This window comes from Dufourea novaeangliae, unplaced genomic scaffold, assembly GCF_001272555.1.
Source record: "Dufourea novaeangliae isolate 0120121106 unplaced genomic scaffold, ASM127255v1 scaffold267, whole genome shotgun sequence".
Classification (NCBI taxonomy): domain Eukaryota; kingdom Metazoa; phylum Arthropoda; class Insecta; order Hymenoptera; family Halictidae; genus Dufourea; species Dufourea novaeangliae.
In genome coordinates, this window is record NW_015374140.1 from 44,242 (window position 1) to 70,176 (window position 25,935).

The 25,935-nt window shown below is 50.2% G+C and overlaps 1 protein-coding gene across 1 annotated transcript in view; it reads left to right on the forward strand.

Moving 5' to 3' along the window:
* The first annotated feature begins 208 nt into the window (after window positions 1-208).
* LOC107191416 (gamma-aminobutyric acid type B receptor subunit 2) overlaps window positions 209-25,935 on the forward strand; it is a 51,272-nt gene continuing 25,545 nt past the window's right edge. Inside the window, exon 1 of the mRNA XM_015580462.1 lies at window positions 209-523. Coding sequence (XP_015435948.1) covers window positions 209-523 — 315 coding nt within the window. The remainder of the gene's footprint in view (window positions 524-25,935) is intronic.

Consider the following 25,935-nt stretch of genomic DNA (forward strand, 5'->3'; position numbering starts at 1 on the left):
AACCTCGACGGGCTTAAATTTAAGCAGCGATCGTTCCCAATGCACACCTGGCCGCACAATGAGATAGTATTACAGGAAGCAGACCTGGCAAGATTACCACCGCGAACGAACCGAGCACCGGGTAACAAAGCCAATTAAAAGTGTCGATCGACGATCGACAGGTAACGTTTAAATACCGACGACGCCTTGGAGAACGAACGTGTTCGAGATGGTGGACACCGTTTCCGGGAAACTTGAACGGCGACGATGCTGGCCGGGATTATTGGCGACCGCGTACGTGTGCGGGCTTCTCGTGTGGACGTGCGGAATTTTGAGATGCGGCGGACAAAAGCCGATCAATCTCGGCGGCGTCAAGCGACGGGACGTTTACATCGCCGGATTCTTCCCGTACGGGAACCACGTGCCCGAGAGCCACGTCGGTCGCGGCGTTATGCCGTCCGTGAAGCTCGCCGTGGATCACATCAACGAGGATCCATCGGTGCTACGAAACTACCGACTGCACATGTGGTGGAACGATACAGAGGTGAGTTCGACTAACCATAGATCCCGGTGTGGTCGTCACGACCCGTAACGATCGAGTGTGTCCATGCGTTTGCGAACGATATTTCACCCGATTCCCCCGTCGCGAGTAGTATAGGTGGGATATAGGTCGGACCAGTCCAAGTTGCGCAAACAACGGGACGAGTTACCGAATTATCGTTGCCCTTATTACACAACACTGATTCGCACGCGATTCGCACAATGCCATATGAAAAAGAAAAATAAAAAGAAAAATAAGCTTGTGTAACTAAGAGACCAAAGATTCTTGAAACTCGCGGGGCGGGGTTTAAAAAGGAAACACCAGCGTATCTCTTTTTACGGAACACGTTGAATAATCGAGCGAGTAATTAGCTCGACAGACATTCGCGGTTTTTACCGCGATCGTTTTAAATCGCCGTCATACATTTCGCTATCCAACGGTTCTTTGTCGTTTGTTCGGGTCCGGACGTTATGAAACTCGAGGGAAACTGCGATATTGCATCGTATTCAGGGCCCTACGAATAATTCCGCGTCGCCCGTTTTCATCGAGTCCTCCCTGCGCGCCCGTTGAATTTATGCCGTTTAAATTAACCTCAACGGGCAAACTTACCCCCCTCCCTTCTTTTCGTTTATTTTTGTTTTGCATATTCATCGGGCCTGTACATTACGTTCAGTATTTCCGTATAATCGACGTATACGTTATCGTGTCGACCGTGACTGGTTTACGCGTTATATGCAAAAATATCGAGCTGAATACGAACGGGCAATTTACGCCCGTGCTCTTTCTCTCTCGGGTGACTTTGATTTCGTTGCCGTTTCGCTGTTGTACCAACATTGACAGCTAGAAACGCTGTTGCACGTGCGGTAGGTACCGGTCGAAATTTCACGGTCTCGTTTAAATCGCGTCGTCTTCCCCTACGAAAGCAAGCAAGCTCGAGGATCGCTTAAGAACGAGAACGTAGAATCGTTTAGCGTCGACGGTAGAACGAGCGAGACATCCGTTCCGTGTCGTTTAGAGTAACGCATAATTCTTCTCGATGGCCGCGTATTTGCATTTTCCATGGTTAAGCATTCTGATAACGCGTTTCTACGTAGATATCCTACTTTTTCCCCGTCCGACTGTTTCCAGACGAATAGTCGATAGTCGAAACGGTAATGGATGCGCGTGCGATACCGCGCGGTAGCGTAAATACACCAGCACCCAATGGGTGATGCGTGTGCGTGCATTATTTTACGGAGAAAAACCAAGAGGTTAATTCGTTTTCCAATTTCCAGTCGAAATCGATTACGCGTCGTTTGTATATTTGTGTCGACGATTTAATCCGCTCGCGTTCCGCCACCGTTAGATTTCATCTGTGGCGAAGGAAAGGGTACGATGCGTTAAACGAAGACGAATTTCACCGGGTACGAAACGAAGATGCAGCATCGTTCTTCCTTTGATCGGAAAGCGGTCGTCTCGATGCTTAATATTCCCATGATATTTCGAGGCGATCCGGGCAATCAATTTTTTAAATTTTCTCCAACGGAATCGATATATCGAGAACCGTCTACATACGGGTTAACCGTCACATTTGGCATTTTAAGGATGTGGGTTAGTAGGTCTCCAAGAAAACCGTGCTTCATAAAATGGTACTAAAACCGAGGGCACGGGTGGAATCTACAGTTTCGCTTCGCGGAAGGAGATCGACGGAATTTGTTATTCGGCGGTCGAGCGTGGGCGGATTCGAACGGTTCCGAAAGAAGCGCATGCAGCAATAATTTAACGCGATCCGCGTGGATCACCGAGTTAACGAATCGAATATAGTATATCACTGTCCCGAACGAACGACTTTGATGGGCCGTCGTTAAAACCGCGAATATCAAAGCGAGCTCGAACGAATGGCGAAACGAACAGATCGTTCTTGGCAGAGATACCCGTGTGCAAACGGCACAGCATCCCCGATTCCAGCGATGGTGCCGGAATCGTCTACTAAAAGATGCAATTCCGATAAATGTCTATGAGGTGTCCACCGGTTGCTTACGTTTTACGAGAATTCCCCGTGAACCACGACGAAACGATAACTTTCGCCGTCTTGGACGTAAACCGTCGAGGCGTGCTCCGTTAACGACATGAACCGATCGAAAAGAAAGCATTTGACGCGTTCTCGTCCCACTTGGAAAGTTTACCGGGTCGTTCGGTCGTTTAGGCCGTCGACACAGTTTTCCGTCCGGCTGACGATTATTCCTTGATAACGCAAAACTTCCGTACGTTTTCTAATTCCTCCGACCGAGTCTCCATCGAAAAGGTCTAACTCCTCCCCCGCGTTCCCAATTTCGTACACAGCGATCTCGCTCTCTCTTGACGTCTATCGAGTCTCCTCGAGAAACTGATCGCCACAGCCGAAGGAAACACGAAATCGACGTGAAAAAGAGTTTACGCCGTACGAAACTCGATGTTCCACGTTCTCCGATCGTTGATTCCATGTCCGAGACGGTTTTTAGGCGCGCAATGTATCGCGCGGCTGTGCCGTTCCTACTGTATTCACGGCACGTAGACCGCAAACAAAATCGACGATACATAATACGACAACGAAAAGGTTGGGGTCCACACGGGAGGGAAATAACGAAGCTCCCACGGCATCCGCATTCTTTCGTGACACACACACACACACACACACACGCGTACTGGATATACATGTACCTATATGCAGAAAAGCTCGTGGAACGGTTCATAGCGAGGAGGTGCGTTATAAATAACCCCGTCTCGTATCTGAAATCAATGACTTCGTTCGAAGTAGACGTTTTCAGGTCGAAAAGCTGAATGAGATAGATTATTTCACTGCTGTATGAATCAGTGGTTTTCGAGACGATGCGTTCTCTCCGCTGAATCCCACTCATCCCATCCGCGGGCTCGGAGCCGAAAAAGTTGGAGTATATGTATCTCGAGCTCGGGATAGTCGAAAAGTACCGAAGCGTACCCGGCGCGTTGTATTCGTTCGTGTAACTCGATTCGAACCGAATATTCCGCTGATTATTATCGTTGCGAGAGAAGCCAACTCGCGCGCAAGAGCGATGGTCGATCGACCTTTACCAGCATCGTTCCACGATTTCTATACTGCACGGAGAGTCCAGGCTCGTAAATACACGCGGGGCATCGATACGATCGTTTGCAACTAATTGCAACGAATTCGTTGCCTCGGAACCGATATTTCAATACGTTCCGAGGCATTGGATTTAACGTTTTTAAGCGATAACGACGATGATGAGCGGTCCGCGCGAGTGCGGTGCCGGAGGGCGAGCGCGACGCGTACAATTTCTGTGAAACACTAGCAACGGCGGACATGAAAATCCATTTCGATTATCGAAAACGAATTGCGATTGCTCGCACACACGTTTGAAAGAGAACCGCATACGCATGTAGAATCATCTGGATTACCGAGAGAATTACGGGGACAGGAAGTACCGGAGAGCGACTTCGTAAGTAGAACAGGTAAATGAATCGCGCACGCTTGATTCGATCCCTGGTCCGCGTTCCTTCTGCTCCCATCCCTATTTAACAATACCGAAGCGAGCAGTATTTTAAAGAAACGGGGTCGAACGAAATCGAATCTAATATCGTAGCTTATCGGCCGAGCTGGCATTCCATTAAACGTCGAGGTAACGGTGGACCCCTCTTGCATCGCGAAACTCCGAAAATCGATCTACGGGGAACAACAGTGGCAGGTGGCTGGGCGCGTTGCGCATTGGAAAACGTTTCCCCGTATTTGCTTATTCTCCGGGTCCTGTTGCCCTCGCGCTCCATTAATTCGCGGAAATTTATGGGAATTACGGCCGGGGACACCTGAAAGTCCTATCGTAACGCGGGGCGAAATTACGCGAGACCGTTTAAAAGTTTCATCGTGCTCCCCGTACAGAAACGCGGAAAACTTGACCCCGTTGGTTCTCCGAGGGTTTCGCGTTCCTGCACCACCGGATTCGCTGGTTCGATCGAGAAGAGAACGCCTTCGAGGTGTACGGGTAGATAAGAATTAGTTTTCGAAGAAACACCAGTCTCCGGCTGGACGAAGCTGACCGTGCAGATTTCGCGCGAGAACTTTCGTTTACGGCAGGCCTGTTCACGGCTAAACTATCGCAACGAATCGTACATCGCAGAGTGCAACGACCGATGATATATCCTGATTACTCTTGGCACGATGCGATCGCTTTATTCGAGACGTGGTTCCAACTATTCGCGTACGTTTCACACGCGTATCCGAAAAGTCCGAAGACGCGAGTCGACGAAGGGGAACATTGGGGGAGCCTGAGAATACACGAAGGGATGGATAAAATTGGCCTGCACGGGTCCGAAAACGTTTGACGGCCGATACGCAATGGGAGTGCGCGAAGGGTGATACACGACGTGGAAGAAAAGGGGATGATCCCCGTTCCGTTCGGTTGCGAGGCGCGATCGATCCACGGATAATCGCGACCTACAACCTCGCCCGACCAATAATAACGATTCGTCCGGTCGAAAAGGCTTCCCGAGCATCCTCGCCCCGAGAAATCGGTACGATGCAACCGGCAAGACTTCTGGAATCTCTCCATAATTTTGAGACTTGGTTTACACACGTGATCCGCGAGCGATCGCGTCATTCGCTTTCGAATGGCCCTGTTGTTCGTTCTCTTTAATTAACGATACGAACTTCGAAACGACGAGGCACCAAGCGACAGAAAAAGAGAAAACAGTCGAGAAAGATTGATAACGTCGAGAAGAAGAAGAAGAAGAAGAAGAAGAAGAAGAAGAAGAAGAAGGGGGCTGCTCTCTGATAGGAAGGCGAGGCAAAGCTCCGCAAGGCAGGGCGAGGCGAGGCAAGGCAGACAGAGACACGAAGAGTAACGGGAAAGGGGAAAGAGAGGGAGAGCGAGAAAGCTCACCTTGACTCAGTGGCTGTGCAGTATCGATCCGCCGGGTAAACTCGCTAATATAATTGTCTCTGTACCGCAAAAACTACCAACCACCGGTCTACGTTGCTGCGTCGGTTACGCAGCCGTTGCTAATTTGCGAGCATCGAAATTTGTTACCAAAATTCCAGTGCCCGCAATTATCCGACGACGACTTAATTGACCGACTTTCGGCCTGGCTAACTTTAATCACGGGGAACAGCCGCGGCGACGGTGGTCTCTAAAATTCGGTATACATTCGCGCGAGAGCTTATTGGTACGCGTTCAGTTGCGACGCTCGCGAAACTTTTCCGCTCGGACGATCGTCGAGAACGTTTAAAATTAAATCGAAATTGCCGTTATCTCGTCGTCGAGAGAGCAGCCCGCGAAATCGCGAGGAGTCATTAAACGAGGAAGAAAAAGGGAGAAACGCGGGGATGGGACCTGGGCGGTTTAACAGGGCGAAGCTCGCGCTTCTCGGAAATCGGGTTTCCCGTTGCAACTCCGTGGAAGAGAGCCACCTCCCCGCGCGAGCAAAAGGAAATTCTGTTTACCCGTTTCATAGCCGACAGCTTACGAAGTGTCCGGATTAAGCCGGGATTCGCTGAGCCAGGGAAAAAAGTGCGAGCACGTAGCTTCAGCGCGGAAACTACTACGCCCGAGATAGATAAAATCGTGCGCGTACATTGTTTGGGGTGGTCTGTTCCATACCGTTGGCCGACGTTTTCTTTAACCGGACGGTAATAATGGCGCGCAACGGAGGCAGCAATGACGACGATAACGCAATTATACACGCCCTGTAGACGTTCTTGTTCTTTGATCTCGAACGCGGTCTGGACACCGTGCATCGGAAGACTCACTAGGATAAAGCATAGGAACACAGCTGATACAGAAAATCAGATGTCGCGGTGTCGAATAACGAGGCACGTTAAAAATTAATAAACAGCTGTACCATTGCCGATATGTTTACGAGTGATTCTTCACCGATACAATATGTAATGGTATGGTAGAAAAAACTAGCGTGTTTGTAGATAACTCGCAGGCGACAGAGTGGTGGTCTTAAGACCGTCGCAACGTTACCCGGTGTCTGGTGTAAACAAGAAAAAAGTTACGGATAAGACGAGGAACGGGGGAACGATGCGATTCGTCATCGGGAAAACCGCCACGCGGGATTTCGAAGTGGGATTGTCTCTCTCGAGGAAAGCCTTGTTGTATACTTGAAAAGTTTTCGGGATATACGAGTATGCCTGTTGGCGGGAAGTGTCATCGATGGTCGCGAAAGAATCGTGACGTTTCGATCGTCAGGGGATTTCGCGTCCCTGTTGCGGGACAGCCATTATATTTCCGTTTCGGGCGGGGCGTATACGTGAGACGAGAACGCAATCGCGCGGGTTCTTCCTTTCGAGGATGATGCTGAAAACGCGCGTATGTCGTCGCGAGTCGTCCTCGGCGTCGATTAAATTCGCCGATCCGTGAAACTGTCCTCTCACTGTCTTCGAGTCCGAAATAAAATCAAGAGTAGAAATTCCATGGCTACCGATCGAACACCGATTCGAAATTTCGAAGTTTACTCGATCGAATTCCATCGTTTCTATTGCTCGCGACTAACGCGTTGGATGCGATATCGAATATGTATCCGTTGTGTCTAGATAAATTGATTTATCGATGGAACAGAGCGGATAATTAACGCGATCGTTTTTGTACAGGCCATTCTCCGATTCGTTGTGTAACGTATTGCGCTCATTTTACTTCCCCCGCGCAGTTCACCGCGTTGAACCTCTCGACGGTACGGTTTTATTCCCTGCCCCGTTTTATAGCTACTACCCCCTCGTTCATTCTTTCCCAACTTTTCCAATAATTTTTCGTTAACCACCGCGCGCCGCGGAGACGTTTGCTTCTCTCGTCTTTCTTCTCGCGGTTTAATTTCCAAGTCTTTACAGTGGAAAGAACGGTTTCTGGTGCGCCTCGAACAGTAAATAACTCGACTTTTTCTCGAGAAGATCGTGAATCGTTCGCTGGTCGAAAACTTGTCAAAAACAAGACCCGTGTATCCCATGAAAAATGTTTCCCAGTTTTTGGGTGGAGCTCGCAACGAAAAGAAGTGGAAAAATCCGAGACGCGTGGTTTGGATTCGATTCGATTTATTCGTCGGGGGAGAAAAGCGAGTCGAGGTTTCTTCTAGCACACTGGAATCGATCTCCACCACCGATCTTGGGTATCCAGAGCCGCTCGACTGCTGATCGACTGTTCAACCGGACGGAAAATCCGTTGGGTATCGGTTACCAGCAACGTGGATGTTCTCGGTCGATCGGACCGCGACTAATTTCGACGAGTAGAGAGAGAGAGAAAACTAGCTTTGATCGGAGCAGCATTACCATCGACCAACGACGCCGCTCGTGCATCGATGCACAGAGAGATACACCACCGCCCCCGTTCCCGTGCAATATTTTCCTCGATCGAGTCAATTCCGTCCGGGATCTCCGTGAACCGTGCCGGATAATGTATTTTCGATTAATTAAATTGGAATCAATTCGAGACAATTTATCGTACCCCGGTAGCCGACGGTTATTGCAGGCTCGGAGAAAGGGGAAGAAAGCACTTGATTCGAGCAATCACGGTCATTACGGCGCACTATAACGTAATTTCTTTGAGACCAAGACTTCTATCTTTTAGCTTCATCCGAGAGACCATTCGCTCCGGGGGAAGCACGCTTCTCCTCTCTCCCTCCTTCTTTTCCCTCCGGCGCTCGTGCTTCGTCCATCCCCATTTTCGCTTCTTCCTATCCCAACGGGAACGAAATTTCTTCGCAAACGTACCAAATCCAATAACGCAACAATTAACGGGCTCGATTAAATGTCGCACAATTTCCAATCTTCTGCTAAAAGCTCGATATTTTCCAACGATATAACGCGGAAAGTTTCTGTGTCAGGTGTGCTGGTTTTTTACAGTTACTTTTATATTTACGCTAAACTTTCAGGACTTGAAAAACGTAAGGCTCGAAGCTCGTGAAAAATTCAGCTCGAAAGATTCTACGGTATTTACCGAGGGAAAGTGCGAATAAATTGTTAATCGGATCGTGGCAATATCGCTCGCAAGGGTCGCCCCCTTTCTCCGCCGCGGGCCGTCTCGATCGATGGAGGACGCGTCCTTTATGGATCTGAAATATCACGGTATCGAGCGGCTATACCACCTAACGTCTTTGATTGAAACGCGGGCGAGCTTATTTCCACTGTGTATGTCGCGAGCTCTACAGTACACGCTCGTTCGCCTTGTAATTTATATTTATCGACAAACGGTTACCAAAGCCCTGAGATCCGCGTCGCGGGCAAGGGTTTTACGATGTAAATCTTTTAAGAAGGGATCATTCGATCGACGACACGGGGGGTTGGTGTTGCTCGGGTGGCACTGAAAATCTTTTCCCGTATCGTTATCCCGCAGAGCAGCGAGCCGGGTGATCAACGATCTCTCGTCGACCGTTTATGCAAGTATGCGCTCGAGCTTTCGGTCGAAAAGCTGTAACTCTCCGAGTCCCGGCGCTAAGATTCGAGCAAATAACACTCGAGCCGAGATAGGAAGAGGAAGTGCAAGTGGAAGTGGAAGTGGTGGAGGAGGAGGCAGAGGACGCGCGCGATCCAGTTGGTGGCCGGGGGCAGCTGCTAGCGATGGAACGAAAGCGGTTCCAATCGCTCTCCAACTGGTAGACCGAGAAGAGAGTTCTGGAACCCGTTTCGAAACTCTACTCGAAATTAGGAGTCCTTGATCTCTTATGCAATCTCGAACGACCGAATTGGCTCGACGGGCTTCGAACGTCTTGGAAGTCAACGAGGGTGGAGCCAGTTTAAAAGCATTTCGTGCGACCATTCGCGAATCATCCATATAAACAGAGAGTACAAGGACAAACAGAGAATGAGCGTTGACGTGATTTTGTTCGCGTGAATTCGATCTGATTGCTAATTATTTAACACGTTCTTTCCCGATCCCCGCTTGATCGTTTCGAAACTCGGAACAACGGGAACCTAATGCCTGTCGCTAGCCAACGCTGTCCTCTCCCCGAGACTATGACGACCCACCTCCTCCTATCGTCCCCGCGGCCGCACCAGTCGAACAACGGGGGCGGCGGCGGCGGGTGAGATGTTTGCGATGGAATTTGAAAGTTCAACCCCGTCGAGGGCTTCGGTCCTTCCGAAGCTCTCAGCCACTTCACCCTTCGCTGTTATGTGCCGCTTTAACTCCACTCGTCCGTCCTACCCTCTTTCGTCCCTCGTCTCTCGCGTCCGGTGGCTGGATTGAAATGGACGATCGGAGGAAATCCCGATCCGTTCACGTTCCACTCTGCTCTGTACCTTGGCCACCCATTTCCCCGGAAGATCGCAGAGTCGCGTTCGTACGACCGAATTCGTTCTCGAAGGTGGTCTTCTCGCGCTTCAAGGGAAACGCAATCGAGCGATTCTGGGATAAACGCGCGAATCGTGGGCAGTTTTATCGACGGAATGCGATCGATCCGAGACTGACTCTAGGCCACGTAGAAATGTCCGCCCAGATTCACGTTTGACCCGATGCCACGGAATTAAGCGCAACACGGATTATCGGGACCTTGGTAGACTACTATTCGACCGCTTTATCGCGGCTTTGCGATGAAACGCTATTGTCGCGTGCTGTCCGCCAATCGACCGTCGGACGTGTATTCACCTCGAATCACAACGCGATTCAACGCGCGTGTTATGCTTCGAGAAACAGTTGTACATACCAAACCCCGATATTCCGGGTGCGCAGCCCCGAATCCTCTGGTCCATTTTCGCTTTTCTCCTCCTTCGGTTTCCCACGGCCGTATTTCACCGACACAACTAACCGTCGTCCTCCCATGCTCGCCACGCCGAAGAAAAACTAATCACTTTTCTATGAAAAACCGCGTCCGTTGTTGCAACTTTGTTCTACCGTTTCGGATACGTTGTTTACTCGTCGAGAGTTCGTGTACCGTGAAACATCCTTAAAAATTGTTTCGCGCACCTGTAAAGGGTTCGCTGGTGCGCGAACACGTCGCAGCCATTCGCGTTCCAACATGCGTACACTGGTCAATTTACCGAAACAAAATTTACGGACCAACAAGGCACACGGTCCCCCCTAGCCCGGTGCGTGGGCGATCGATGCTAACGGATGCATTTTTCCGAGGATTCGAGTCGGAAACGGGGTCGCCGGGGCCGCGCCCGTGTTCTCTCCCTGTTTTCGGTATCAATTAGACCATAATTAACGGCACTCTAATTACTCTGTTGCTCGTTAGATAATACGAGGGGCCCTGATTCGCGCGGCGCTTCGAATCCACAGCGTTCGAAGCCGCTCCACGCGATTGTGGACATTTTAATTAACGAGGCAACTCGATTTCGCTTGTTGCAACGACGATACCACCGCTCGACGAAGCAACCTACTAATCGGAATAAGCTGCTAATCGGAGAATAACGTCCAAAGCAGCGACAGTCTCGACGTTTGCGTATTCGTTTCGAAGGAGACCACGATCGACGGTTGTGTCGCGCAAACGATCGAACGACGAGGTCTCGATGGTAAAGTTTAAGTTGGCCGTAAGACGCGCAACAGACACGGGGTTACATTTCCGCCGGAGGGCGGAAGCGTAGAAAAAAGTATCGCGAACCGTTGCGCAAAGTTGGCAAGTTTCAGGTCGGGATACTCGGTTAGATTCGTCGTCGTAATTACCAAGCCTCCGAGGCACGCCGGGAGACACAAAGATAACGTTTACGCCGGCAATTCGGATCGTTCCGGGATGCGAGTTGTACCAAAACTGCGCTACACTAACCGGTGATTTTGCATCTGAACGTCGTTACGGGAATCGTGACTTATCTCCGACGAACGTTGGAAAATTTCGTGTTCCCGTGTTTCTATCAGAAAATCGGATACCCATTAATTATTTGCGACCACTCGACGATCGGCGATTGTATCGATTTTTCAAAAGTTTACCACATATTTTCGCAGTACGAACAAAATCAAGCCAATCAGGGGTTGCTCTCTCTCTTTCTCGATAACGTAACCAAGCGAACGCGAGTAATCTGTACTTCGAATCGAGCACCTAACCATCAAGCGGGGAAAAAAACGTCGATAACTAGTACCGAACCCCAGAATGTAAGTTTCGGAAGCCGATATATTTATAGATAGCGAACCGGATCACGAATCGGACGAGAATTCGTGGACTTTTTAGGTACGATAGCGTTCCAAACTTCCCAGCTTATTATCTTGGCAACCCTCGAGTTCCGAAACTTGTACTCGAACAAGTATACCTTATTTTTCCACGAGGAACATTCCGGATAAAGGCACCGATCGATCGTGTCTCTTGCTTTCCTTTGGAGCCTCGAACGTCGTCGATTTGGCGATTTAACGATTACGCGGAAATCGAATTCGCTTGGACATGGAAATATAATACAAATATGCGAAACGAACAATTTTGGCCATCGTGCTTCTGTAAAGGTGTTTACTTTTCCTCTCGGTTACCTGCTTTCACGCGAGGATCGCACACCGTTCTAGGCGGGCCCACGAAGCAACAAGATGGAAGAACGTATCGTTTCGCGTGTCGATAATAAGCTTGTCGTTCGAACGATTCGACACGGACCTACGTGACATTTACGGCGTCTCCTCTAACTTCGTAATGGATTCTTGGTACGTCTCGGGAATCTCGTACATCTTTTATATCGTCGCGTGCTCCCCCGCCGTATTCGTCGCGGACGAAAACACTAAATTCCTCCGCGATGTTCCCGACGTGCCGTTCTTCTCGTTCTCGTGATGTCGGTGTAAAGCATCGTTTTCCCGTAACTCGACTCCTCTTAATGGTAATTCGTGCCGATTGCCGTAAATTAAAACAAGGTAGGTATCCGTCTTTGGGCTCGTTTTCACGAGTATCCCCGTGTCCGAGTGAAGCGTCGAAGAAGCACGATCGTCGGAATTTTATCGATATCGACAAAGGATAATCGATGATTCGACGAGTCCGCCGGCAGCGGGGCATTAAACGTGTATCCCGTTCGTTTTGCATAGAAATGCACGCCGTGGGGGATGACGGAATATACGGAGAACATGAGAGAGAGAGAAAAATGGGGGAACCAAGAGAGGGAATAAGTAGTGTGGCAAAGCATCGACGGTAAAGTGCATCGAATGAATACGAAAATAACACCGTAGTCGCAGGATTCCCTTTCCAACCGGCAAGCTAAAGGCAAGCGAAAGGCAAGCTTTGTCCGTGCAAAGCAAACCATTTAAGGGATTCTGACGTTTCTCGCGATACGCTCTGCGACACTGTTCTCGACTACCTTTGCCTGTTATCGATTATCCCAATTAGTACTTCCCGTTCATCCGACGTTCGACGATCCCCTTCGTCACGGGTACACGAGAAACGTCGTCCAGAATTTGCGATACGAGAAACGTCGAGCGGAGGTTATAATTTCACAAAAGAGAACAAAGAGAACAAATCTCTCCCCGAGCCCCGGAAGACGTAATTTATACGTGAAATTCATTAGATCGCTTGGAAAATCTTACCTCGTATTTTTATCGGAGAGACTGCTGCCCTTTGCCTGGTCTCGGTTACCGCGTCGAGAAACTGAGACAAGTTGCGTGTTCAATTTAAATGAAAAATACCGTGGGTCGGTCAGTCCAGACTTCTCGGAGACGATTCAAGACGACACGACTCGAGAACAGAAAGGTCTCGAGGATGCCTGAATCGTACAGGGTAAACGGTTGTACAAAGACGAGTCGATCTCCATCGGCGGATGGTCTTCCTGTGCTTATCGTGGCACGAGGTTGCTTCCGGGAGTTAATTATCGGAATGCATCGCTCTTCGAAGTCGGCGAGGGCTCGTTTTGGCCCGGCTGCTCGCGTGGCTACATAGCACGGTTTTAACGAACGGGTCACAGCGCGCTGTAACGATCTCCTTTTTCATACGTACTCCCAGGTTTTTCGCCTCTTTCGCCTGCCTTTTCGATGGAATCGAACACACGACCCGTGCACGTAACGTCGACGCGCAGTGAGAGAGAGCGAGAGAGAACCGACGATACCGGGGTCCACGTAGAGGCGACCTCCATCCCCCGAAATCCGATCCCCTCCGCGAGTTTTCCACGATACTCATCGCTCTCCCGTTACTTTTTACCGGCATATGTAATCCATCCTATCCCACTCGCCACACGGCGATCCGTTTCCCCGAATAACACACACCGAATCCGACAGACGCATTCATCCAAGTCTCTCGCGTCGGTGGCAAAGAGGAGAAAGAGAGGGGCCACGGACCACAGGCTTTTCCAAGAAAATTCAATAAAGCTCACGATAGTATTGGAGTGGGTGCATACTTTCCGTGCATCGGACACCGCCACTGGTCGACTACGCTATATACCAGCACCATCTTTCAAACGTTCCGGCTGTTCACCCGATAACCTTGCGAAAACGACACGAGTTTGTTACTTAACTGTTATACGCACCACAGTGACACGAGTGTCGAGGAAAATCCAATATCAGAAGACGAAGCGCACATACACACACACACACACACACACAAGTCTCTCGTACCCCGCGTATTGGACAACACACCGCACCGTTCACCATCGCAACTACGAATAACCACAGGGTCACTGGTAATCGACACACGATGTACCAGTGCCACGGTGGAGGGGCGAGGGCGTTCCTTTGACTCGTTACTCTATCGTCTTACCGTATTTTCCGGCTATTTTTTTGTTTTTTTTTTTTGGGTCTCGCGAAGCACGACGCGACATGCCATGACCGATCGACAGCGTCGACGAAACGAGGAGCACCGTTGTTTACTCACGAATGATAATAAAATTCCCTTCCCACAGTTACCGTATTTCTATTCCCGACATAAAAATAACCATCGTTTAAACCTGCACGCTAGACTTTCTCGCAACCTTTTGCCAACCTTCTTCTACCAGAGAGTTTCGACGTCGATCCATTCGACAGCTGCTCGATTATTTCTCCTTTTTTTCCAAGGTACCGAAACACGATTCGACGAGTTCGTCGCGCGAGAGAGAAGTTTTCTTCCTCAAAAGCGACTCCCACCGCTCGAACTAAGCAAATATTTGACCCCGTAACGACTTAATGAATTATGTAGACGCGACCGGATGTTCTTCCCGTCGCTATGAAAGTTCAACGAAATTAAAAGCTCCTGGCGACGAACGTTTCGCGGTCGACGCGGCGCGCCCTTCCGACAAGGACGCTGAGATACTTTCCTCGCGAGAGATACCTAGTGGGAGGTAAATGTTTACGCGTACAAGAAAACTGGGTTACGCCTAAATAATGCTGTCGAAACATCCAAACAGGATCGCGCACGAAACTCGTCGAATATCCGTATGTACTTTAAGAAACCGTTGTTACTGGTGCATACGTAGCAGTGCACCAGGACCGACAGTAGACTTCGCTGCAATCGGATTGCTCTGTCCAACAACGATGCCTTTCTCGATACCGTATAATGCATATTACAACGTATCGATCCGTCCCTGTGATTGGACGTAACACGTGCACAAACTCGTAGTGTATGAGGTGCATACATTATACCTCAGCATTAAACCAGTGGATTCCATGTATCGGACCAAACGGTTTGAGGTGTGACGACCAGAGGTGTCACGATAGCGTCATCGGACGGTACTCTGTAACGACAACGGCGATTCTTTCGATACCGTCGACGATCACGAAAGGATCACGGAGAAGGTGCTTGTGAAACGAAGCGACGCTGCACGCGACCAATCGAATCGTAACTAACTGCTGCCTCGTTGAACGGGAATAGAGAAAATAATTTCGTTGTCCCGGCCGGTTTAACGGATTAATATCAATTCCCGTGGAATTAAACGACCAACGGGTTTCACGCCCGTACCCCCGAAAACGCTACTTAATTAAACCGGCACTCGATCGATCGATCGATGGTTTCGCTTTGAAACTTTCGCCCAATTGTAGTATGTCCGCCGGGAGACAATTTCGCTTGTTACACGGGGTTTCGGGAGCCTGGCTGCGAAGGGTTCGCGTTCTTCTTTAGAAATGGTCTGACAAGCTCGCGGTATTTTCTTTCCCCCCCGTTGAGCGAGAAAACAGGCACTACGATATCGAATTAACGACGATAAACGATTCATTTTCCCGACAGAATAGAATCGCGTCACCGCGAGAATACACACGGGACGAACCAACACTAGACGGTACAAGCTCGACGGACCGTGTGTGTGTGTGTGTCTTGCAACCCTGAAAAAATCATCACCGCGTGGCCCCACATGATAGAACCCAGCATAGCGTGCTGACAGCAGAAGCGCAGGGAAAACGTTGTCGCGGCTGAAAACACGAGAGAATTAGGCAAATTATGAATACACGGGAGAACCTCGTCGAGATTTTACTCGCTGTTACGGATTTTCCCTCGGGCTCCGCGGGACGGAGCGGAATTAAAAAGGAGAGAGCCACGGTGGCGAGAATAAAAAAACTAGAGAGAGAGAGGCAGAAAGAGAGAAAGAGAAACTCCAGGGGAAATAAAAGTTCCCGTCGCGCCACCAGCTCGAAACACCCAACGCGTAACAAGTCAACCAATGGGTACATTTGCGATGCAAATACGTCTTTGCGGAAAGCCTACTCGCGTCCGATTCTGTAACGCGTCAGACATTTTACAAGCACCCTTTCCCTCTCTCCGCGCAGGCCTATTGTTCCTTTTCTCGGCTGGGATTCGCATTTCCCGTGTTCCTAACGAATTCACGGCTACACGTCTCGTCGAGCTCCTTCGTTTTGTTCTTCGATCTTCGCGACGCTCGTTAGAAATAACGAACCGTCCGACGTCGAACCATACCGACGATTCTCGGTACGCAAAGGGCCAAACGGCGCGGATTCATCGTGAAAAATAATGAATAATCGCGCGGCACGGTGCGAATGCGAAAGACGGCCGCTCGCGCGCGCGCAACCGATTTCCTACGAGCCCCCGGAGCAACGAGAGACAGGCTGCCCCGGGAAGAGAGCCTATCGGAAATAAAGCTGGTACGATTTCTGGCTGACTAAAATCACCACCACCACTCGACTTTCCAGAGACTGAAAGAAAGACACGTTTCTATCGAGCTAACCGATCAACCTACATCCTACGAACTCGCTACCGGATAAGGGAATAGCCGACGAGTGCAGTGACCAACTAGAACAGACAAGCGGCGCGGTTACATATCAAATCCACGGTTCGATATCCAATAGTCGATTGCCTATCGCTCATTTCCTACAGAGCAAGGGTTATTGCTCTTCTATAGGAGGTCCTGGCAACCGATCGGCCGATTCTCGATTTCGTTCCGTCGATCCGGGGAACGAGACACGGCCTTGTGGACCATCGGAAAACTTTCCCTATACGTATACCCAACCACGCTCGATTCGATCGCGCCGCGGGATCGTCCGAAACGAGATAGTTTCGGTGCATCGAAGAATCGGAAGAAAAAAAACGGCGTCATGAGTCTTCCAGCGGAACCGGCACGGAATCGACTGGTTCCGATCGAACGGAACCGATACGCTCCACGATTAAACTGATTCCGTTGCTCCGATCCCCTTTTTCGTCCCGTCCAGGCGATCCAAGTGCCCCAGAAATTACAGTTTCCAGCCTCTGTTTATTAGTATCGGTTGCCCGTTGCATTTCCCGCGGGCCGTGGCGATATTAAGCGGATTTCGTGCTTCTTCGGACGGGGCTGTAGGGTTCGTAACGCGTGCTCTCCGTTAATTCGACGTTTAATCGTCTTATATCGTGAGGAGGCATCTGCTTCATGCCAACCGAACGATAATGTAATTGCGTATCGATTATTATACCCTGCCAGGTCCGAACGTATGTCTCTAGTTCGCGTTCTGCTTTATCGTCGGGACAATGTTTATTTGTTGGAACGGAACTAAAACGTTTCAATGAAACGGCCAACAAGAAGAATTACAACGAGCGTTCAGCGTATCCCAGGTTTATAGGACACGCTGCGATGCTTAGCCTGGTCGCGATCAAATTCAATTCCGCGTCCGATACTAATTAACGTTGAGACTAATTGCGGACGATAGCGTCCTTAATGCGAGTCGCGCGCTGGTGTTTTCAGCCCGTTCGACGGCCGAAAGACGGGCGCGTCGATGTGCATACACGAGGCTGTGTACAGGCTCTGCTTCGTCGTTCGCCCGAGATTCTATTTCCCGATAAAATCAATATTTACGAAGCCATCGAGGCGGTCCCTGTCGCGTGGACCGCTTCGGCATATTAATCGCAGGCAACGCCGAAATTCCCGAGGACGTCTAAAGGGAAACTTTTTCGACTGCATCCAGCCTCTAGGAGACGGGGTTCGCGAGAAACGAAGCGTTTCTAAGGAATCGCCAGGCGCCACGATTTAAAAAGTACCCGTGGAAATTGAATAAGTCTTTGAAACTTCTGAACCGACGGTTTAAAAAAAAAAAAACCTCCTTCTAATCATTTCTCGCTCCCAACACGAACAAGAGGGACCAAGAGATGGTCGTCGGATCTTCGAAAGATGCCTCGGCCAGTGTTACCGCACACACAAATTAACCTCGTTATTGCAAACCCATCGAAAGCAAAAAGAGACCCGTTGGTTCCGCGGTCGGCCCTTAACAATTAGAATTTAACGAAACAACGTCGTCGTCGTCGTCGTCCGATGACACGAAGCTGTCGAGAGCATAACCGGGTCGTGTTTCGAATACACAATTTAATATCCGAATGGAGCACGAGTGGCTGCTGATTAGATGAAACGGATTCAGCCGGTTGCCGCGCGTCGAAATTGCTCGCAAGATTGATTCGGAGGTTGCGTGGCCCGACGCGTGGATGCAATCTTCGACGAGAGATAGCGGATCGAACAGAAAGACGGATAGAGGCAGAGAGAGAGAGAGAGAGATCGACAAATAGCAAGTTCCGGGACGGTCGGTGCAGCGATCAAAAGTTATTGACAAACTTCGAGAGATCGCAGCAACCGGCCATAACGGAGGAACGTGATCCCGCCGTCGCGTTCCCCAAGCCTCCGTGTTGCCCGTAATGAGATTGTTTCCTCCCTGTTTAGATGCACTTACTCGATGCGCTCGTTCGTTCCGGCGTCGCGTCGACGAGGGAGAACCTATCATCGTCTCTTGTCTCTGCGCGTGGCTGCCGAGAAACAACGCGAATTCAGGCGGGACGCGAGCGTAACGAGAGAGACGAGATTTATATCGCGGCGTTCCGTTCACGGAAATGGACGCGGTAATTTTGACGAGCGAACCGTTAAGCCGTTCCAACCGCTGCACCGCAACGTTCCAAAGGAAATACCAGAATCCAGGCAGACGTTACCGTCGAACGCGACTCACTGCCTGGTCAGCAGCGTATTTCCGCCCGTGTAATATTTCGTTAACGTTATCGCGGAATCCCGATCGCGACAGCTCAAAGACAGCACGAGCTTTCCCCCTCGATGAAGTCCTCTGGTTGATCTGGATCTAGATGAACCGGAGTTAATGGATTTTACGAAGGAAACGGAACTTCCCCGATATCGTTCGGACCCCTGCGACCACCTCGTCGCGTCTCAAGACTTATTTTTTATCGATCTTGGACGAGAATCAACGCAAAGTTTACCGTACATTCTATTAACTTCGGCATCTCTCTACGCTTCCGGAGAGCAAACGCACGGCCCTTGGTTCATACAATTGGTGATACAATTAATACTATATCACGTAAAACACGGCCACGTAGTCACCCTCGCCTCGTAATCACCTACAAAACTATTCGTAATTTAGTATCCTCGGTCAGAAATCGGCTGGTCGCGTTCTCTTTCGCGTGGACGTTTTACGAAATGAAAACAGACGTCGTTGGGTAAAGTGCCGAGAGACGAATGTTTCGCTTTGGAGAAGAAAGTCTAATTTTGTTGTGGGAAAACATTAATGAATTACTCCATCGTGGATACCTAAGAATCGGGGTAAAATGGGCATCGAGTTTAAACGCGACCAAGATTCTAGTACTTACTTCCGTTCGCTTCGACTGCGAACGAAGGAAACGTATAACGTTTCGACTTCGTGAAATAGAACCGTACTTGTAACCCCCTCGTTTTGTCGTGGCTACTGCAGGTTCACCGTTTATCACCACGTTCAACCTTCAACCCGTAATGAAGCGGATAAATTCCTCGGCACGCAATTATTCGCGATCGATAGATTTCCGGTTCCCACGTTACGTCCTAGGCCCTCGTCGTCCTTCATCGAGACAGGTGGTCCTTTTCGCCGCGATACATATTTTTGTTCTCTCTCCTCCCTGTCGACTCTTGGTCATTCATTTTCTCCGGCGCCTTTCGTCTTGCTTCACCGGATCTCGCTTCATCTCGCAAATGCCTCCTCTATCGGTAAATCATCCGTCTTCCCGCGTCTAATCGCACGCTTCACAGCTAAGGCGCCTCCACCCGTTGCCAAACTGGCTGTTCGCGCGAGACCGCCGATAAAACTCCTCGACCGTTTACCAGTTTATCGTTGTTTCTGAGAAGTCTATTCGAACCTTCCCGTAACCAGACGAATTTAAAGGGTTCTTCGTCGTTGGTGAATTTGGCCGAAAATCGACTCGAGCGAACGTTTCCTCGGAAAGCACTCGCGTAAAACCGAATTCACGATGACTCCGAGGGAGAAGCTGGCGGAACGGGCGACTGATTTAAAACGTAATCACGTGTCTACAGGAAGGAAATGACCAACGGCGGCTCTGGGGGTTCGAGCGGCGCGACGAAATTTCGCCCGAGGGGCGGTAGCGACTCCGCCGGTCCAGCAAACGGTCCACTGAAAGCCCAAAGACCTTTAAAGCTTCACCCGGGACACACTTTCTGAAATTGATCACACGCCGTCCCCAAAGGGGCAACCTACTAGCCAGAGGGCGAATAAACGCGAAAATTTAATCTGCCCGCGATGGAGTTGGCTCGTCCAAACACGAAACAGCGCACACCGTTGTGTCGCGTGTACGAATCCCGAAGCGATTTCGATGAAATCGGGAAGAATCCTTCCAACGCGTCCAATCGACGTTCGATGCAACCGGTAAACCAATCTCCGCCTCGATGTTCTAGGTCTAGGCGATGCTCGTTCCAAGCGGATAGATCGATCGAGGGAACGAACGCGATGTCCTTTGTTCCCTGGCGTGTCAGTGCTATTAGTCGGACTCGGTGTTACTCGCGATGTTTACAATGTGTGGACAGAGAACACCAGGGACAGCGAAGAAGGGGTTAAACAGGCGTGGCGAGCAAACGGATATATTCGGCGGTGGCAACGGCTCGGTAAACGACGACAACTACATACAATAGCGTGGCAACGCGAGATGCCTGTCCTACTTGCGTCCCGACGTAACAAGCAAATGCATAAACGTGCACGGATACAATGTACATCGCGGAAGTTCGTTTTTCGCGCGACGAGCTCAGGTTCGGCTGGAAATACTTCTACGCGGCAATTACGCTGTATTCAGTTTCTCCTCCTCGTGTCGCGAGCGACTTTGGAAATTCGAGGGAAAAACGATCGTCGAAATTTTGAAAAATCACGAAAGTTTCACGATGTATCCGGAGGTGTGGTGACGGGGAAAGCTCGAGACGGAGGATTTGTTCGTCCGACGGGAGTTACAAAAGAATTCCAGCTCCGTAAATTCGGAAAACGAACGACCTGGTGGTTTCCGTCGGGCAGCCGGAAACGAAGGTGGAATCTTTGCCAAGCGGCTCGTTTCCCAGAAATCCCGAGACGATATTTCGAGTCCGGTCTGCCTCCCAGAGGCTCGCGAAAACCTATTTTCCGGCAGCCGTGTGGAGAAACGTAATTAAAGGAGATTCAAGCGCGTACGCGAAATCGAGTCGACTACTAATTACTGGTTAACCGGTTCTATTCGTATCCAAATCGAGCGCGCTCAATTGCCCCCTTTCAAAGAAGATTTCTTTTTACACAAACGCGTGGCCGACTCCCTCGATCTTGGCCCCCGGTATTGTCCGCGACGCGCCGCTTCCTTTCCACGGAATTCCCCTTTTCATCGAAAAGAAACTTGCCAACCGATGAGAGCGAGAGAGAAAGAGAGGAAGAGAGGAAGAGAGGAGTAGTGGCACCCCGAGACTCTCTCGACACCGTCCCGCGTCGGACGGACCTCGTTATCCGATGAAATAATTCGAGAAACCGGGTAGTTCCATTGTTCCAGCCATTTGTTCGACGAATCTTGGCCAAAGTAATTAGGAGGAGGCCGCATTATTACTTTCTCTATCGGTCGTCCAAAAGCAACGCATCTCGACCGAAGCCACAACCATCACGATCGTTCCCGCTTTCGATTCGTCTTCCTCGCAGTGAGTTTTCGTACAGAAGTGAATATCAAGGAAAATCCACTACCATACGCATTACAGGACCGAATTCGATTGGACATTTCAGCCGTTGGCTTCTCGACGAACTCCTCCGTCGTGAATGACACCGTCCCCGGTGCCACGGTCCACGAAATCGCTGGCAAACCACTCGTAAATATTCATAACGCGAAACGAAGCGCGAAGCAATCCGGCCACACCGGTCGTCCCATGGAACCTTTGACCCTCGATTTGTAATCCTGCGAATCGTGGCCCGAGCTTTACACGGTACAAGATTCGGCCACGATCGACCATTCGCTCGTTGTTGGAATCGCGACGGCACGAGCGATTCCGTCATTCTCGACACGTTCTCGAGTCGGCTCGAGTTCTACCCCCACCCCCCTGTTACGGAAATGAAATCTCTCTCGAACAGCCCGGGAATCCTTAACAGCCGACGCTCGGTCAAATTTCATTATATTTCCGTGTAAAATGCTGCTGCGAATCCTGTATTCGAGACTCGGTTGGAAGATGAACAGATTTTTCACGTTCGACATCGCGGGACTCATCAAGAGCAACGATGATCGCACGTCCCGAAGTTCCGGTCGACGGATATTTCCAGAGTCCCGCAGATTTTGCGCTCTGTAACGAGATTCTCCGTGGACGCAAGTTCGAATGGACTCGGGAAGGAAGCAGCAGCTCCTCGCGCGCTCCCCTGGTCGGGAAGGTAGTTGCGGCGGATTTGGTCAGCGGCGAAAGTCCGTCCAACTCCTTTCCGTCTCGGAGGGCGCGGTTTTCGCTACGATCTCTTGCTGAACTTCTCTCGGACAATGTAACTTTAAACGCGGAACGTCCCCCCATTCCCGGTGCAACTTCTGCTCCCTCCGTTTTTCCTAGAAAGCATCCCTCCTCCCCCTCGTCGCCGCGCGTGCACCAGCCAATTTGCCTTCTTCGCGGAATCATTTTTAAACTTGGTCGCTCGCGCGTCGTGAAAACGACTCGACGTGATCCAGTAAATTTGAAAAAGTTTCGCGGCCCCGCTCCAACTTGAGAACGATATCTTCCCACGGAAAATTGTTTCCAGAATAGGCGTCGTTGCGTTACGCCCCGTCGAGAGACGGCCCTCGGCTCGTCTTATAGATAAATACCAAGCATTCGTCCGAGACTTCGAGGTTGGAAGCACGCGCAGGGGAAAATTCAACACGGCGTGGTCTATGGAACGAGAACGCTGTGAACCTGTATATGTATACATATACGTATAACTGGTGAAGATCCAAAATTCACACCTGTCCACACGCGATGCACCGATATCTCTTTTCGTCTCCTCGATAACGTTGGATCCAACGAAACCGATTCAACCCTCTTTCCGTTAATCTAGCGAATGACCAAACACGCGGGGTTCGGAGGAGCAACCAGCGTCTTCGCGTCTTAGAAATCCAGCGTAGCGGTCACGTCGAACCCTGTCTGGGTGCATTCGCGAAATTGCAACCGCAACAAGGAATTTACGGAACGCGTTATTCTAAGAGTTACCACGGCACGTTTTAAGCGATCGTCCTCCACCCAAGGCCGCCAATCTCTGAAATGGAAACGGACGCTTCAAGAGATCCGGCGAGAAACACAGCGGAGAACCGAGACCGGTCACGTTGTTAATTAATCGGGCCCGAGCTACCGAAATCGACGTTCGCGTTTCAGCTGGCTGTTACCCCGAGGATGTTGCCGAAAGGTCGAAAGGTCGACAGAGAACACCCACCCGACGAGACGGGATTCGGGTGCGGTTGCCCCGCAGAAGGGAACGCCACGCAGAATTAAGATTTAAATCGCATTACCCAGACAGGCGATGGGCAAGGGGGAAACGCGAAGAGCGTGTCGGTACGGCCGCAACTGTTCCGGAAATATGTATTTACGAACGCGGTCGTTCGTTTACTTAATCCACGCAACGTGTGCGCAAAATGGAGGGTGTAAGTCGTATATTTTTCGTTTTGCAAATTCATTCGTAATAATGAAATTATAAATCGATGTAACATAATATAAGAGAAAAATAGCTCAATTGCTTTGGTTTTTCCAAGTACTACGTCACTTTCATAATCACGAGCAGAATTGCTTTCCGGGCTCGTTGTTATTGCACGAGGGATAGCACGTTTTTCCGCGCTAAAATAACCGCGGCTGGTTAATTCTCACGGCTGAAATGTCGACTGTCCAATCTTTTCGAACAACGTCGACAAGATCGATCGCTCCTGAACAAAAAGGGAGAAAAGAGATAGAGAGAGCTCGAACTGGCAAACAAATGGTTCAGAGGAGACCGAAAAGGCTCGATCTCGTTTCGCGAACGAGACAAACTACGGCTCCGCTTGTTCGGAATCGGCGCGGTCGGGATCGCTCGTCGCCTAAAAAGGTCGCGACAGACGTCCTGCTCCCCCGAACTACCGTGGAAAGTTTATCGACGAACTTTGCCTATAAATAAGTCGGTTACCGCGCGCGCGCGCGCGCGCACACACACACACACACACACACACACACACACCCCAACCCCTTTGTTTTCGTTTCCCTTGTTCCCTCGTCGCGAACGACGGAACTCCTGACTCGCGCTATCTACACACGGAAGTTGGGGCGCTCGGCGGCGCGCAAGGACGAAAAGGCCAGTCGTACCTATATCGCGGGATTTGCATACGAACGGAATCGCGTTACGAGATTTTCGATGTCCCGTGAACCGACGCGTAAAACGCCCAGGACATCGCGACAAAAAAGCGAGCCGTGGGTCAAGAGCGACGGAAAGAAGAACCGCTGCGCTTTCGAACGGACTTTCCCGTGACTTTTTCCCCTCGTTTCGATTTCACGAAAGAATAAATTTCCTCGCCTTCGAAAAGAAACGACGAAGCTCGCGACCTGCAGCATTCTTCCCCGGTTAACCAGCCAGCGAGAGCTTAATAAGCTTTCGGATAAAGCCATTCTCTCCCAAGCCGGTTCTTCGAGAGACAAGGGCCATTTCCTGGTTCGCGGGCCCGTGAACCGAAAAGGTGGAGCCGCTCCGTAAGCGGGCTCTCGTCGACTAACTGACCATGAAACGCGAACAACTCGAAACGACCGTTTAACGAAGCGAAAATTTCTCTCGCCTCGCTTTGTAATAATTGCAACGTCTACGCTCTCGACCGCCGACGGCGTGTAACGAGACGAACGATACTCCTTCTTCCCGGTGAAACGGCAACGCTCGTTTACCGCTCCATCGACCCGCGTAACATTTTAATTCTACGTTTCGCGAGTCACGGGGATTCCTAACTCCTGGATATTTCATTACACGTGGACTTTCCGGCGGCGGGGGCAAACGAATTTCTTTCACTCCCAATCGACACGCAGCTATTTCGGCTGCTCGTTCCCGAAGGTCGGACGGAATCGATACAGGGTTGCGCCTCCGTACACCACGGACACCCAGGTTCTTGGATAGAGCCACGGCCAGAGGTGTGCGCATAGCGGCTGAAAATAACCGTCCAGCCAGTTCCCGAACCAACGAATTTCCCCAATGGTGCCATTTCTCCATTTTTCCGGAAACACGCGGATACTCGGTCAACGAACGTGATCTACAAGCGCGTGAAAAGCGCGGGAGACGAATTTTCTTCTGCGCTGTGCGACACACGGAAAATCAATAGTCTCGCACAGGATACGACTCGGCTTCGTCGATCGCTCTTACAACAGGACTACTATTCGGGCGAAGCTATACCACCGAGGATCCTTAATTTTCGCCGGCGCCAGATTCGTTTCTGTTGCAGAGAGCAAAAAAATACGGGTCATAAATTAACCCGCGATAAATTACGTCGAAAACCGAGACGGTGGAATCAACGACGATACCCGCGGCCCATAACTTCCGAGAGAAAACTCGTTTCCTCGGAGGCTGACGTAAAAGAAGAAGCGCGACAAGAAACGGCGTTGGTGCACGGCTTATTGGGATCGTGAACGTTTTATTAAGACTTTTATCAGCGTTCCATCGAGTGCGTCTCGAGCTTGAAAAGCTGAAGGCGAGCTGAAAGGGAATCGTTTAAATTTCGGAAGACGGCAAGGAAATTTCTTTCTATCCGAGATGGATTTTAATACCTGCACGCGCGAACTTCAACATTCTTCCGGTCAAAAGGGAATATATCTGAACCCCAGTGCCAGAGTGTATTAAGTCTTACTTTTGAAACTTTAGAGGAGAGCGAGTCAAAGGTGCGAAAGCCTTGTAAGTTTGGAACTGTTCGGTAAGAATTGAGCGAGAAACAATCGCTAC